We start from the raw sequence: 16,712 nt of genomic DNA on the forward strand, positions 1-16,712 counted from the left end.
TACTCGTAGTCGTATGACCTTAATTCTATGCTACGTACGAATGCTACGCAATCTCCAAACTTAATTGACAGGCCTAACTCTAGTGCTATCCTTTTCCGTGGATAATATTATGAAAGAAATAGTGATACATTTAGACCTGACATTTTATAGTTTAGAGATTGTATGCACAATTATCTGAGAGAATTATAGTCATAAGTGACTTTCTATTTTTAAAAGAGTAGTAGCAATGGGTGAAGCTTGAACCAAAAGATGCAAAAAGAAACAAATAAAACAAAATAAGTAAACAAAAGACATTTATTTTTAAAATAAACGTAAGTACGACATTTTTTATGATTTTTGCGCTCTCTAAATAGTTGTCCTTAACATTTCGTGAATAGTTGAATCATTGAGTCATGAGCATTTCAATTTGTGTGATGACTGGTTTTTGAGGCTTTGAGAGCCAGAGGCCTAAAAGATTTGACTTTTTAAAATTATTGTTTCTATAGATAATAAGTAGTACAAAGTCGTAGCTTACTATGGCTTAAATTATAGTGGCATAGGAATTAATTTTAAGGTATTATGGTGCCATTACTTATTGCTCACACTCCGTTCACAACAATTTTACAAAACACTTGAAAGAAAATCAGTTAGGTATATCGCTCTGCCTGTCATAGCTTTAATGTAGTTTAATTATTGAGGGATATTAGGATTGAGGGATATTAGGAAGCTCCATAACTGTAACCGAAACTAAATCTCTCCGTAACCGCATTCAATGTAAAGGTTTCTCTAACTCTAATATCCGTAACCAATACTATCCGGTCCGGATATTTCGGTTACAAATATTATATTATATTCCGAAAAAAAAAATCTTATTTGGAACCGTATCTGAAACCGGTACAAAAATTCCTATATCCTTATCCAGATCCCAAATTTTTATATCAGTAACATGGTTTCATTAATGTTATTATTGTAACATCGGCTTAAATAATAGCGAATATTTAAACAGAGTTTTAAGAGGCTTGTCCAATATTCCAACAATGGGATTAGGTTTGAAGCTCAGTAGATTAGCCTAAACCAAGATTAGTTTAAACCAAGCTAATTTTACTGTCCACTGAATCCGAGCATTCAGCCGGGCTTCTGTTCAGTGAGTTATGTTAACATGCTACATTCGCGAACAAAAAATCCGAGGTTTTGAAATAAAATGTACATATTACCTATACACCAGTTTGCGACTACAACGTGCTACTTAATAAACTTGATTAATGAGAGAAGAAGATTTGCAATGTAAATTAGTTTCTATCGAATTAAGAAGAAACAAGGATTATTATGCCCTATTATAACCGACCCAATTTATTTTCTCGTGTGTTTATTTCATTTAAGTGATTTTACTCATTAAAAGTATTGCTCTTTCCTGTTTTCACTCGGTTTACAACTTTAGAGATTTTAATCTCTTAAAAAAATCAGTTAAATGGCTCTGCCTGTCTTTGCCTCAATTGTAGTTTAATTCGGAGATATTATGATGCTCTAAAAACTGATTCAATTATTCGTCTATTTTACTGTCTTCAATAACTTATACTAGGCACATTGATCAGGGGCATATCAACAATTTTTCAGGGCTGGCAAAAAGTTAAAGACCCCATCTCTAGGGGCCCCAAATGCTATAAAGTTATGATCTTATTTTAAAATTATTTAGTTTAAGTTTAATTGTGATTGTTTAAATAAAAACTAATTTTTAAAAGCCAGAATCATGGTTATATATGAGGCCTTTTTTTTCAGATGCCTCGCATTGCGTTGTTACGCCACTATCATTAATGATTCTGGTCTTGATTCTTAATAACATTGAAATCGCAATTGTGTAATGTATACTGTGACGCCAAATTTGACACCTTTTCAGACAGTAGGTAAGGTATATCAATATCATACAGCAATTTAATCAAAGCCAGTACAATCGTGAAAAGTACATAATAAATTAAAGAAATATTAAGCAATTAATGGAAGCCGTCTAGTCTGATAAATCAAATCAGACAAGAAGCTAAGGGCTCGCGCCCAATGAACCTAATTATATGTACTTACCTATAAACGATATTTCATTCTGTTTTGTTAACCCTAGCATTATTTTTGCGAAGAATCAAAGTCTAAAACTGTATTAATTTTAATTTAATTCATTCAAACGGTTTTCATTATACTGTGTAATAATATTTATCAAGTTTGACGTCCCAATTTACTTCAATTACAAAAATATTACGATTTAAATGCCAAAGGTCGAAAGGGCTCCTGTGCTAATTTGTATAATACTGCGCCACAATTTCTTACCTTTAATAAGAAATACCTCATGATCAACCCATTGCCGGCTCACTACAGAGCACGAGTCTCCTCTCAGAATATAGATACGCATTATTAATATTACAACCTATGCTGCCAGCGCGGACATTGTACATGATGAAAATAAAACTTAAAATAACAATAATAAAAAATAACTTTTTATAATAATAAATTATGCCTCATGAATATTTTGTGCACCTTACGTTGAACGTTTTGTGCATTTTAATTAAATGTACACAAAATGTAATTAGGATTAGACTTCTACAGTTAAGGCGAATTGTCATAGTTACTATTTTAGGCTAATTTTTACTCTAAACCGAAAAGCGTTTTATGTATTTGGCGCTTATGTGTGGGCCTTAATTGTAGCGCGCATGACACTTGAAGGGGCCCAATGGTTAAACTGATATAAATAAAACGTGCTTTCTATATTATTCGGTTAAAAATATCTCTGAAAAAAAAACAAGTTAATGCATTATTAACTTGCTTTTTTAACAAAAAAAAAAAACTTAATAATGCGACTTTGTAATACAGTCAATAAAATAATAATGCTCAATACAGGTAATCCCGAATAATTTATTTTAGAGAAAATGTCACAGAAATATTATCAGTTTTCACTGGTTTCCAAGAATATTTTAATAAAATACTAGTCACCGTAAATTAAATTAGTAAATTCACCATTACGATGGTATAAGCATAAAGCATAACTGAGTAGGTAGGTAGTGGAGCTCAGAACAAGGACTGTTAGAAGTAGCCCTATTGTGACACTTACTGTTAGAGCGAGATAGCTTATGCATTTAAGCTCTTGTTAGAACGTGAAAAAATGATTATGTTTTGTCCTTATCACCGTGGCCACTTTTATTTGTTTGTCAAAATGTATTTGTACGTGAGTACTTGGCAAACGACGTGAAGTGTAGAAGGAATGGCATTTCACAAGTAAGAAAATCAGCTTGAGCGAGAGGGACTGAAGGGGCCACGCTAGTTGCAAAACTGTGTAGTGGAGCGGTGCGGAGGGGTGTGATGACGTGACGCGAGAGCTCAGTGATTCGTCAACTTGTGACAGCTGTCACCCTCCTGCACCGCTACTACCGCAGAACCCGCAGGAACCTCCACAGTTGTGCGCTATAGCCTATATTCGTATACTTTCATTTTTGATCTGAACTTGTAATATTATACATTCGGTCTATCAAAGCGTGTTAAGTCTTATAAAACATAAATCGAAAAACTATACAGATAGATAGCGTTATTCATTTTGGTTGTAAATAATCCTGGAAACAAAACATTTAAAAATGATAATATTTGTTTGACTTTTTTCCTATACATTCGAGTCTGATAAAACAGGTACAATGGTGCTAATTCTTTTGTATACAATAACTTAATTAAACTAAAATGTAGTGCACCATTAGAACTGTCAATTTAGTTTAGTTCAGAGATTGTGTTTAACAGAATTAGCCACTTGTGAAATAAAAACCAAATGTTACAGTCAAAATTTGGTTCTTAAAGTTCAAGCTTTCTGAAATGTAAAACGATTCTGAAATTGTACGATGAAAATGGAACCTAAATTTCCAGTAACAATTTACTATTCACATTTTCCTAAAGATATACATAATATTGTATCCAAAATACATCTTAAAACTTTTTGGAAACGGGGACAGAAATTTAGGTGTCTTCAAAATAGGGTAACATCAACAGTAAAATCTTAGATTAAGGATTGGTTTCCACTACGCTCGGACAGTACAGCGGAGACCAATCCTTAATCTACGGCTCAAAACTCACTGAAATGGCAGCAGCAGCGTCTAGAGTGACGGCGAAGGCACATGGGCGCCCGTGACGCCACTAGGCTATCGGCGGCTACGCAATTTTGCCAGGTTCAGTTCAGTTTACAGTCTACGCTCTAGAAGAAATCGTGTGTAGGTACATTTTTGGGAATAAAAATTGTATTTTTGAGCTTGGTTATTAATTTACTTTATCTGAAGAAGAGCAAAATTGGCAGCACTGGACAGGGACAGAGGTAGCGCGCTCGCAGCCACACGACACTTTCTAAGCGATATCAATTGTGTATTTTATTAATGATGATAAAGTTTAAAACGCTTTGAAACTGAAACTGCTCGCCGCTGCCATGTCAGTGGGTTTTGAGCCTTAGAGTAAAATACATTTAATTTGTACTGACATTCAATTTGCTACCACAACATCAATAACAAATTCTCTACCTATAGATTTATACTGGGGTCATGAAGAAGTTGTACAGGAGTTTACATCAATTTGGTTGACCTACATTACATTCAATATTTTACACTGTAAGCAACACTAAGAATGATTAGTGCCAGATCTTAAATCAATAATTATTGATAACCTTGCAACTTGCGGGTACGACTTAAAATATAAAAACCAGTCAAGTGCGACTCAAATAAACAAGTAAATAAAACAGTCGTATTTTTTCGATATTTTGCACGATAAATCAAAAACTGTTATGCATAAAAATAAATAAAAAACTGTGTTAGAATATACAGGTAAATCCCTTTCATATGATATGGGGTATCTTGGTATAGTAAATCTTACTTCGTAAGTTGAAAATACCAATGATTTGTTCATGAACACATTTTTCTTGTGACGTAACTACAAACTCACGGTTTTCGGATTTATTCCTTTACTTGTGCTATAAGACCTACCCACCTACCAAATTTCACGATTCTAGGTCAACGGGACGTACCCTATAGGTTTTCCTGACAGACGTACAGACGGATAGACAGAGAAACGATCTTATAAGGGTTTCTTTTTACTTTTGAGGTACGGAACCCTTAAAAAACATTAGTAAATAAAAAAAAATCTTTTTTATTCAAATAAACTTTTACAAGTACTTTCGAATAGTCGGATGCATCTACCACTGGTTCGGAATGCCTTTCCTACCGAGAAGAGTTAGTGTGTGCAAAGCCTGCCGTCTGCCGAATGAGGGCGGCTGACACTATAATATTTGCAGTGTGTATCGTATGAACTTGTGTTAGGTACACTTTCTGGTGCGTTAGGACAATTTTTGTCACCCAGACAATTAAAATCGACCGAAGGAATCAACCTTAAGACCTGAACTGATTATAATAATACGCACATATTATATTAGTTAGTTTTGGTGCAAAACGAATGAATTGAATAAAAATGATTAATGTTAATGAAAATCATGTAGGCAATTATGAATTAATTGGACATAGGCAAGGGTCAGGCTGACAGTGAATTGGGACATAGTATTAATAGTTAGAGACGAAAAAATCGAAGTGGAAAGAAACCTAGAAAACCATGTTTCGAGTATGGGAATAATGTTTTGTATTAAAAAACGCTTCCATAGAAAGTCATTTGTGGAAATAGCTCGTGTAATCTTTTATAATACAATTCCAAGTTAAAAAACCTAGCAAAAAGTCACACCACATAGCACATGTAATAGTTTGTTTGTAAAAGTGTTCTATTTCCGAAGAATTAAAAATAATGTGAAAAACATCCTCCTATCTGGAGTTGCGTAGTATAATAAGGAAAATTACTCAAAGTCAATTACTCTCAAATCGCGACTAAGATTTACTTCAAAAAGTCATGTAGCCAAGTGAATATGAAGGCAAGTACGATGTATCTAGTTGCGGAGATAGAGTGTTTCAGTTCGAAGATCAAAATAGCCGACAATCTACACTTAATTATCATTAAACATACCAGATAACATCTATAAGTAAACACTGATAAAGTCCTAAGGACTTTCAATTATTCTATTATTGCCGGTTCATATTACTCTAGTCGCGTGGTTCAGTAACATTTCCCAGCGCTGGATTGGAATGGATGGCGAATGGGCATTTTCTTAATTTAAGTAATTTATGGGATACCTTTTATTTAAACTACTCGATTTTTGAAACCTTTTATCGAGCTAAATCTGGCTGGATCAAGATATCTGTGGCAATCTTTAGAAGAGAATCCAGCAGTAGATATCTAGTAGTTGAGACGACGGCAAAGCTGGACAGAAATTTACTGGGATAATGTGAACCGGCCTTTAAGCATCGTAACACTTAAAGACATCCATGAATAAATAGACGACAAATGGACATTAATAATTGTAACACGAGTATCTGTTTTTTTTTTGGTTTTTGGTTTTTTTCAACAACTATTCAACCTCGATACGATACTGAGCAATACAGACAGTCCATTCTCTCTCCCCAATCTACAAACGCCTGGAAAACTATATTTTAGGTCTGACACATACGTTTCGCCTACAACTAATTTCACTCACAAAATATGTGTTGATAACAACAAAATAGTCGTGAAGTTAGCAAGAATTATATTAGCATTGAATAGGATAATAGAATTTTATATCAAGCGTTTTAACTAACTATTAGGTACTTCAGTATTTTCAGGCTCAAAAACAAGCTCGTACGTTCCTCCGTAGAAGTTGCTAGAAATAACCATTCCCCATGCTATATGATATCTATGTCAAAAATATATACCCATTGCCCATCGCTGCCCTGCCTAATACCTTGTAAGAAAAACACACTCCTCAGCTAAAATATCTATATACACAACAATGTTATATTATGGAATATACTCGTAGATATTGAATTGTGTTACAATGACAATCATTAAAAACTAACATCATTCGTCTTAATAACAATGATTTATCCTTACAATCCATTGAGAAACTTATTTCACCAATAAACCCACTATAAATCTGAAGGAGTGAATTATGTTAGGTATATTGGTTATTACTTTATTTCAAATATGACCCCAGTTCACAAAAAATTGTTTGCAGCGCCAATTAATCCAGTAATTAATCAGTAAAACGTTAAAACGCCTGACTTTGGATACATTCATATACTTATTAGAGTATTTGCACACGGTGACATTTTCACGCGGTATTTAAACGCAACAGACGCGTTGCGAACGCGACAGTCGCAACCTGATGCGCTCGTCGCGTAGTCGTGCGCAAAGGCTTTTTTTATAGCCGACAAAAATCGCTTTTACAAAAGATTTTCTTAAAATACTACAATTAATAAAACGTAGATCGGCACAAACTGTCCTTTATCGACAGTCAACATTTTACTTTTATAGTAATACTGAATTCCGTAATATAACACGAATAATATATACCTCGTTACGTTATAGCCAAAAGGGCTTTTTAAATAAGACCTTAACAATAAGTGCTTACAACTATGACTATATAACTTTTCCAATACTAAAAGTTACTGAGACTCTACTCCGTTATTACAAAATAACTTAGCATTTACCAAATATTATGCTTCTTCTATTTTACGACGCCGACCGACGTCGCGTTATTTCAATTAAATAGAATTTTCGGTGATAATAATCAGCGACATTTTTATTATGCAAGTTTACATGTGCATGTTACCTGTATTCGCATGCAAGGTTTTACTTGAAAGCCTTGTGTGTGTCTTACAAGTTCAAAACCTTCTTACATACAACCTGTAGCTGACATGCAATGTTTCTACTACTAAAGACGCAAGCATCTTGCGTCCATGTTATTTGCATAATGGATACGAGGTTTTAAGGCAAAGAAGTTATGACGATATTTGCGATCCCGTTAATAAATAATTATTATGCATTTACTGATGTCTAAACACGATATCGAACGTTATAAATATCATATTTATAAAATATATCGTGATATTTACTGACTGATCTTCGCTAGGAGACGACCAAAACGCGACGGTCGAAAAAACATTTTTGTTGAGTTAGTATGACACTCCAAATTATTGTGATATATTCAATTGACACGTCTTTGCCTTGGTCTCTTAACTAATAACTCAATGTTAGTAAAAATGTAAATAATCCTATGAGACGTTAGTAAAAATAAAAATAATGCATTCTTACTTAATTACTTAGCTAAACAAAACTTAACAAAAACAAAAAAAAACATGAAAACCATCGCATGTATAGAAATAATTTGTACTAGCTCAATGAACTTAACGAGTTGTCATTTCGGTAAGATCGCAATAAAAATATAAAACATAGTACCTATTATTATCAATTTCAATAGAACATAATATACTTAAAAAATATACAGAGAATGAATTCCTTCCGGTAATGAGGAAGTTTCAGGGACAGCTTCAATAAAAAATTTATAGATGTCTCTTGAATATTTCGTATAGGTCGCCACGAAAGAGGAAAAATAATACCTATGTATATCTTTATGATCTATGCTTTAATGTTTAGTTCGTGTCAACGTTTCTTCCCCACAAAATCTGTGAACTATAATAGAAGTAATTAATTAATTTCGCATCCGATTTTAATTTAAAAATTTAAAGCATATTATGATAAACATAGATATAGGTATTATTTTTCGTCTTTAGTGGTGGTAATATATTGAGCGCCATCTATGAAAATTTTCTCGATCGTTGCCTGACGATGCCTCCTCATTAGACGATGAAAAAACAAAAAAAACTTAGTCAAGTGAGTGTCAGATAAGCAAAAGGTAAAGTGCCATAGTGACCCTAAGATGACTTGTTACCATTAAACAAGTTATAACATAAAAAAAGAGGACAAGACTTATCAAAAACCAGTTTTTATCATTAATAACTAATAGTATAAAATTGTGAGTTTGTCGTGTTTCTTTGTGCAAACATAATATATACCACTAATATTTATTTTATTGTACAGTAGTTTACTAGAAGCCGATAGCTTGGGTTTCGAGCAGAAGCTATTTTCCTAACAGAAGGAAGCATTTCATTATAAAAGGATAGATATATAAATTAGTTTAATAATAATTTGTGTGATTTTTGTGTATATAACGCGTTCTTATTTAATTACGTACGTTATACAGGTTGAGGAGACCAGCTCTTCAACAATAGAGATGGCAACACTGGCAAAGTTGTGCCTTATGGCAGCACCACAATAGTAGGGTAGTTGACTGTTGTACATTGAGACGTTTCCTACATAACATAGCCTTGTGAAAGCACGCGTAGCGCAAAACTTCTCTAGTCATTTATTTTGAGTACACATTAGTTTTCTCAATAAACAACACTTGAAAAATATAATAATTGTAGTTTTTTTTGGAAAATTTGTGACTTAATTCATCATAATTAATCATAAGACGCGGGCGATGGAGAGAGCTATGCTTGGAGTTTCTCTACGTAAATCAGAAATGAGGAGGTCCTTAGGAGAACTAGAGTAGCCAACATAGCTCAACGGGTTGCGAAGCTGAAGTGGCAATGGGCAGGGCACATAGTCTAGCAGTGGGCCACTAGTCACCGGCTCACTACAGAGCACGGGTCTCCTCTCAGAGTGAGAAGGGTTTTGGCCATAGTCTACCACGCTGGCCATGTGCGGATTGGTAGACTTCACACACCTTTGAGAACATTAAGGAGAACTCTCAGGCATGCCAGGTTTCCTCGCGATGTTTTCCTTCACCGTTAAAGCAAGTGATATTTAACTAATTAAAACGCACATAACTCCGAAAAGTTAGAGGTGGAGTGGAACCCCCGACCTCCGATTAGAAGGCGGACGTCCTAACCATTAGGCTATCACAGCTATCTATCGTCTATCTGTTGAAAATTATGATAATGCGAATGATTTAAAATATCAAACAATCATTATAGGACCTCGCGGAACTGATTTGGAATATTTTTAGCATGCCAGTCAACTACCCGAATAGGCCAGGGTCACATTTAGCGGATTCCGTGCGCATTTATCCTCATGCGATGTCCCGCTACATTTGACCGTGGCCTTACAGAGTCTCTAGTAAGACTTTTCAAATTAAATAAGACCTCGTCCACAAGGCATTACGGTGGCGATACATGTTCAAGTTTACCGTCAAGTTTGCAGCGGACTTGCAAGCGGCGTCCAGTCAACTGATAGCCATACGCCGTCAAGTTGACTGGACGCCGCTTCAAGTCAGCTGCAAACTTGATCAGCAACTTGCGTTCAGCATCGCACATTTTTGCATGATAAATCTTACCGACTACGTAGTGCCGCATACATTGCCTATTGAACCGTTCGCATAGTTTGTACTGTAAGAAAGAAACCGTTTTAACAGTGCGTTGGATATATGTATATGCAGTGTAAGCGCTATTACGTATTCGGTAAGATTCATTCTGCAAAAAAACGAAGAGTGCTAATGCTGTGTTAACCGTTTACTTAAGAGGCAAATCTTTAAGCTTACATGAAAAGTATAATTTAAGATCTTTACAAATGACACAGATTAAACGAAAAAAATAGACAGAAGAAAGAACGATAGAGATTAAAAATGAAGCAATCCCGGAAGATTATTCCAAAGTCAAAGCCATTTTTATATTTATTCAAAATAATTGTTGCATTTGCCATTAAGATTTGCCACTTTCAGTAATATAATACGATTGAAGTGGTTGACTTATACAAAACATACTCAACTGTTATGTACGTGAACATAATATGTATGCTCGCCAGGATAAGTCAGCATCTCTATGTACAATCAAGTTTCGAATTCACATAATATTTTAAAATTGTGACATTACATATAAGTATATAAGTGTTTTTTTAAACACTCATGTCAAAAGCGTAATCGTGCGAAAGTGGCTTTGTGCGCTTACTGTTCGCTTGGTTTCTTCGGCTCAGTAGGACGATATACCTGGAAAAAAACGGACGAAATATTTTTCAAAAGATGAGAATTAATTGTATGATTGCTGCACATGATCGCGACACAACGCGTATAAATACCCATATTACAAATACGAAAAAAGGAGAGTGACACAGGCTACTTTTATCCCGGAAAATCAAATAGTTCCTCTGAGATTTTAAAAACATGAATCCATGCGGACGAAGTCACGGGCATCGGCTAGTTAGCCATAGTAATATTATATCTGTTTTAGGTTTAATTGGTACAAAAACCCATGCATTTTTTAATAATAATCATTAGAAGCATGCACTAAAAGTTTTGTAAAACATCACTACAAATTAAAGTACTAGAAAAACAAGTTATTACATAATATTAGTTGACTCAGGGCAAGTAGGCAGTAGTATAAAACAAAGTCGCTTCCCGCCGTATGTCCCTGTGTACGCTTAAATCTTTTAAACTACGCGAAGTATTTTAATGCGGTTTTCAACAAAAGATAGAGTGATTCAAAAGGAAGTTATATACGCTATAGTTTAATATAGTTTTGGGCGAATTTGTTGTAATATGACAAAAATTGTTCAGGATGTCGGAAGAAATCAAGTCGACTGCAGCTTTAATCAAAAATGCAGTCTTATTCTTTTGATTTATAACAAAATAACCACACTAACGCCACATTAGTACCTACATTGCACCCGTGCGAAGCTGGGGCGGGTCGCTAATATAGGTACAAAACGTTTCTTCGAAATCTGTATCTAAAACTATTGGTAATTTTTCAAAAATAAAAAAGTCGTTCAAGCACTCTAGAAGATATCGATTGGAATGCATTATTATGCTTCCTTTCTAATCGTTAAATCAACAAGGTCATTGAATCAATTTTATTACAATGGGGATCAAGAATCTTTCAAATCCAGATCGGTACCTATTGTTAAGACAATGAAATCGTAGTTAAAAAATTGAAAACACAGATTGCCTTGCCAAAAAACAAACTAAAAATACTTTCACATTTGAAAATTGGGCCATGCAGCCGCCATATTGTATTTTTTTTAATTCAAGCCATTGTCACTCGAGATTATGTAGGGAATAGGGATACCGATACCCAATATATCCCAACCCAATTAGAAGTTATTTATGGAACACACATAAATATATATTGTTTAAATATTTTATTTGTGCGCCATCCCGCACTTTGGTCATTAAATTCGTTCACCAAAGGTTGCCTTTAAGGGATTTATTTAGCAATAAGGCCATCTTTGCACCATATATATTATATTGATATTAGTATATTGATTTCTGTATATGTTTGTGTATGAAATAAAGATTTCTAAATAAATAAATACATACACTGAAAACATTACACTCGTTTTTCAGGCAATTAAAACTAACAACTAACAAAAACTACAAAGCAACATTTTTAGAGAGCAAGCAGAGTAAGAGAAGAGAAAAAAAATAAAACACATCGATAAACACCTGTAATCACCTCAGCGGGGAGAGAGCTGCGGCGCGGCGACTGCTGGAACGTGCGCTCCTGCACGTTGTATGTCGCCTTGGCCAGCCACTGTTGGCAGGTGATCATCGGGCTTTGTTTCCTGCGGCCCCCGTTCACGCTGTGACGTAGGACCCCCAGTGACGCGAGGCCCCGCAGCTCGGAGGGGGCCACGGGGGCAGGCGCAGAGCCGCGACGGCGCGACCAGCAGTCCTTCCCGGACAGCGTGCGGCGCAAGAGTTGTGGCAACGCTGCAGTCACTTCGCGCACCTTCTTCTCTTTTAGCGCTGTTGAAAGTTACAGATGTTCTATTTCACATTGTTATAGTGTGCGTGACGTTCAGTTTCAACCGCGACGCGGTTTACGTTACGCACACAATTGCCTTAGCGCTTATCAGTATACTCGCTACTACAACTAAAGCTGAGCGGTCTTTGTGAAATAAAACATCTATAGGTACACACAATATTGGGTGATGTAAAATTGGAAGGATGAGTAACAAAGTTTTCACGTTTTTCTTTTTAAGATTCCGTACCCGAAGAGGTCTCTATTACGTCAAACATAATAATCTTTTTCTATTTACTGTAAATGTTTTTGGTACACATAAAAAAGAAATAAATAAATAAATAATTCGTCCAAGCCAACGAGGCAGTCTAAGGCCTCATTTACAGAGACGCGGGGCGTTGCGCGTCGCGTGTGGCGTGGCGTCTCGCGGCGCGTCGTACGTTTTTTATGTTTACGTTACGTTTATCGCACGCGTAATCACAAACATATGGCAATATACGATGTTGTTCATAGAGATGCGAGGCGGGAAGAGTGGCAGTGCCCGCGGCGTTGCACGCGGCGGGCACGTCTGCGTTGTGCGATTTCCAAATAAAGACTGACAGAAGGTTCCGCTGCGGGCATCGCTTCATCGAGAATTGCTGCCGCGTGCGCCGCAACGATGAACGCCGCGTGGGACGCGTCGATGCCATCCGCGGGCTCGGCCGCAAAAAACGTTCCATATCTCAAACAAACGCGTATAAAATTGCTTCTCCGTAAATGCACTCATACAACGCCATATGTTTAAATTCAGTGCGGGCCGCGCCGCCCATCGCAACGCGCGACGCCCCGCGTCTCTGTAAACGAGGCCTTAGTCGGAATGAGCAAAGTAATAAAAATAAGCTTACAATAAATGGCAGCGTCAGTCGGCATAGATTCCCTACGACGCAGCAGTTGGTCGGAGGCATTGAGCTGCACGGCAGACAAGTTGTCCCGAAGCTGGATGCCTACCGGCAAGGATTCTCGGCGCATGCCTCGAGCGGGCCTCCCAGTAGGGAGATTCAGATTCTCCTTGTGTGTGGCACAAGTGCCAGTGGCTAAATCTACATTATTATTTTCAGAAGCGTCATCGTTATCAGTCTTATCGGTCTCATTCTTCCAGAACGAATAGCTAAGTTTGCGTTCCGTCCTCTCGGTTTCCAAGGTCATTGCAAAGTCAGTTCTGCAGCGGGACGGGTAGATGGCGTCCTCGTTGCTCATGTAGAGTGGTCGGCAGGTAAGCGAGTGGCTTCGAGCGGCCGTTTCGAGCGGCGGGAACGTCTGTTGGCGAACCAGTTTCCACGACCCGCCCTGTTTGAGTACGGTGCTGAGACGTGTGGCTTGCACCGGAGTCGTGATGGACGCTATAGAAGAATCCGGTAGCAATTTCTCCGTGCTGAGAAGCTTCTCTGCTGCATCGTCGTGTTTGCAGTGACCTCGTACGCTGAGTTGGGAATGAATGGAAAGTTCGCTGCCCGTCGGGCTGACGACTTCCCTGCGTAGCGAGGACGCCAAGGAATCCCGACTTTTACTCTTGGCTTTGAATCGAGAATCTTGAAATACATTGAGCGGAACAGAGAAGCGACGCAACTGTTCCTTCAGACCACTAGGCTTAGTCGGATTCAATGACCCTCTCCGAAGCGGCAGCAGGAATTCTGAGCTGTCCGATATGTTCGTGGTAGTTTCCAGATCATCGTCGACCAGGTCGGCATCGGATATCTCCGTCCGAGTCTCCTCAGCTATCTCTTGAGCGACCAATGTTTCCCATTTGTTTTGATTATACAACAAGTTCTCCAGCATTTGCGCGGAAAGATCGTTCTGTAGAAAACGGTGCCATTCTGTGATGAGAGGAGTCACTACGAATTTGAAGAACCCTGTAAATACAAACATGCCTACGTTATTTTGAGCTAGTGATAAATATATTGATAGCAGTAATTGAGACAAACGTAAAGGAAGTTCAGTGTAATGGCCAATAAATCCTCCAATATCGGTACGCTAATGATGTCAGGGCAATTATTGAGAGGAAACTATATATCATGAAATAATTTGGAGATTCAATTAATATTGATATTTTTATGTTACTGCATACATCATATACCTGCTCTATCCGGTGCAGGTGTTTGCAATAACCATTTAATGTTATTTAGTGCTATTTATAATTATTTTGAATTATTCTATCACAAGTTTTGTGGATTAGAAATGTAGTTAACTTTAACTGTCACTAGCTGATGCTCGCGACTTCGTCCGCATGGATTTACGTTTTTCAAAATCCCGCGTGAACTCTTTGATTTTCCGGGATAAAAAGTAGCATATGTGTTAATCCAGGGTATAATCTATCTCCATTACAAATTTCAGCCAAATCCGTCCAGTAGTTTTTGCGTGATTGAGTAACAAACATTCAAACATCCACACTTTCACATTTATAATATTATTAGGATTAGGATTAGGATAGCGCTCGAGCACACGAGTATATATACCAGAGTATAGACCAGAGAGGAAGCTTCACACTAGCTCACGCACACCACGACGTGCCACGGACGCTCCGTGCGCCCAGTTTGGCGGCAAACGAAGCGTCCGTGACACGTCGTGATGTGCGTGAGCTGCGCTAGAGTGAGTGAACCTACAGCCAGCCGCCAGTATGAAGCTTCCCCTCTGGTCTATATATCTATAGTAAGTAGTAGATAAGTAGTTAAGCTACGCTATCTATCAGTAAAATAATGATCAAATTCTTTAAAATTTATATTGATAAACACGCAGGGTTGATGGTTATTGCTGGGTTCCAGTATGTACTTACCTGTCTGGATCTTTGGTATGGAGGTGGTATGACGATCGCACAGCGCTGTGACGGGCAAGTTCAGCTTGCGCTCGTAGTCCCCTTGGCGGTAGAACTCCTCGCACACTTTGAGGCTCCACTTCCTGCTAATCTCCCAGGGTCTGCACGGGTTGGAGATGTCAGCACACTTGAGAGCGATCTGCAGCACCAGGTGTCGATGGTCGCTTTTCCTCAGATCGAGAGTATTTGTGTCCAAGTATGTCTGTAACAATGCAAATTCGTGTCGGTATCCAGAGTTTTAAAGCACAGCAGACATATTCATTTTATGTGTCAGTGATATAGTTCGCGACAGGTCGATAGGGCAATCGGGGTGGGGCCGCCACACACACCCGCACAGCCCCCACGCTAAACAAGTGCGGGATAGCGCAGGTGACATGCGGGTGGTGCGGGGCGTCCCCCCGCCTCATATCCTGATTGCCATCTCGACCTGTCGCGTACTATAGTTTTGATGGCATGTAAGGCTGCACATGCGGTGGTAGCCTAGTGATTACGATGTCGACCTTGAGTCGAGGCGTCCGTCTTTTCAGAGTTTCAGAGTTATGTATGTTTTAAGCAATTTAAAATCACATGCTTTAACGGTGAAGGTAAATATTGTGAGGAAACCTGAATGCCTAAGAATTCTCCATAATGCTCTCAAAGGTGTGTAAAGTCTGCAAACTAACGTAGGGAAACATATGGCCTGGCCTAAACCCTCATTCTGAGAGGAGACTCGTGCTCAATGAGTGGGCCGGTAATGGGTTGATCTGAATAATGATGATGATGAACAGTAGCAGTTTTCATGTCATGTCCAAACGGCGCAAGCAAATCAGATACTCTTTACATTGCACAGAAACTGAGCATAGTTCGTTAACTTTGTTTGGCACAAAGCCTGGAATTGGTGTCCGCTACCCCAAGACACTGATTTAGTTAGAGGTTCTGCGATGGTAAAGACATGGTATCGCGGTGATTAACATACATACATGCGGGGCTAAGCATAGATTAGTTAACTAGTTGACCGTGTTTGCGCTGTGTGCATAACCCAGTTTCCCAATTTGAGATTACTCCCGGGTGAGTAATGATTGATAAACATCTTAACAGCACACTTTTAGATTACCTACGCATTCTCTTATCTGATACGCGAATAGTTTTATGTTGAGACAAAAACAAGCGACGATTTATATTTTTACTAGCTGCTGCTCACGACTTCAACCGCGTGGATTTAGGTTTTAAAACTCCGTGGGGACTCTTTGATT

The 16,712-nt window shown here is 37.7% G+C and overlaps 1 protein-coding gene across 2 annotated transcripts in view; it reads right to left on the reverse strand.

Moving 5' to 3' along the window:
* Positions 1–3,699: 3,699 nt before the first annotated feature.
* LOC117995659 (uncharacterized) overlaps positions 3,700–16,712 on the reverse strand; it is a 102,887-nt gene continuing 89,874 nt past the window's right edge. Inside the window, exons 8-11 of one of the 2 annotated variants that reach the window (XM_069508902.1) lie at positions 15,442–15,682; positions 13,517–14,521; positions 12,345–12,637; positions 3,700–10,882 (exon numbers count right to left, since the gene is read on the reverse strand). In XM_069508902.1, the coding sequence (XP_069365003.1) occupies positions 10,841–10,882; positions 12,345–12,637; positions 13,517–14,521; positions 15,442–15,682 (1,581 nt within the window). In that variant the 3' untranslated portion in view covers positions 3,700–10,840. Of the gene's footprint in view, positions 10,883–12,334; positions 12,638–13,516; positions 14,522–15,441; positions 15,683–16,712 lie in introns of both variants that reach the window. The other variant, XM_069508903.1, reaches the window with a different exon arrangement.

The sequence above is a fragment of the Maniola hyperantus genome, chromosome Z, assembly GCF_902806685.2.
Source record: "Maniola hyperantus chromosome Z, iAphHyp1.2, whole genome shotgun sequence".
In the NCBI taxonomy this organism is placed as follows: domain Eukaryota; kingdom Metazoa; phylum Arthropoda; class Insecta; order Lepidoptera; family Nymphalidae; genus Maniola; species Maniola hyperantus.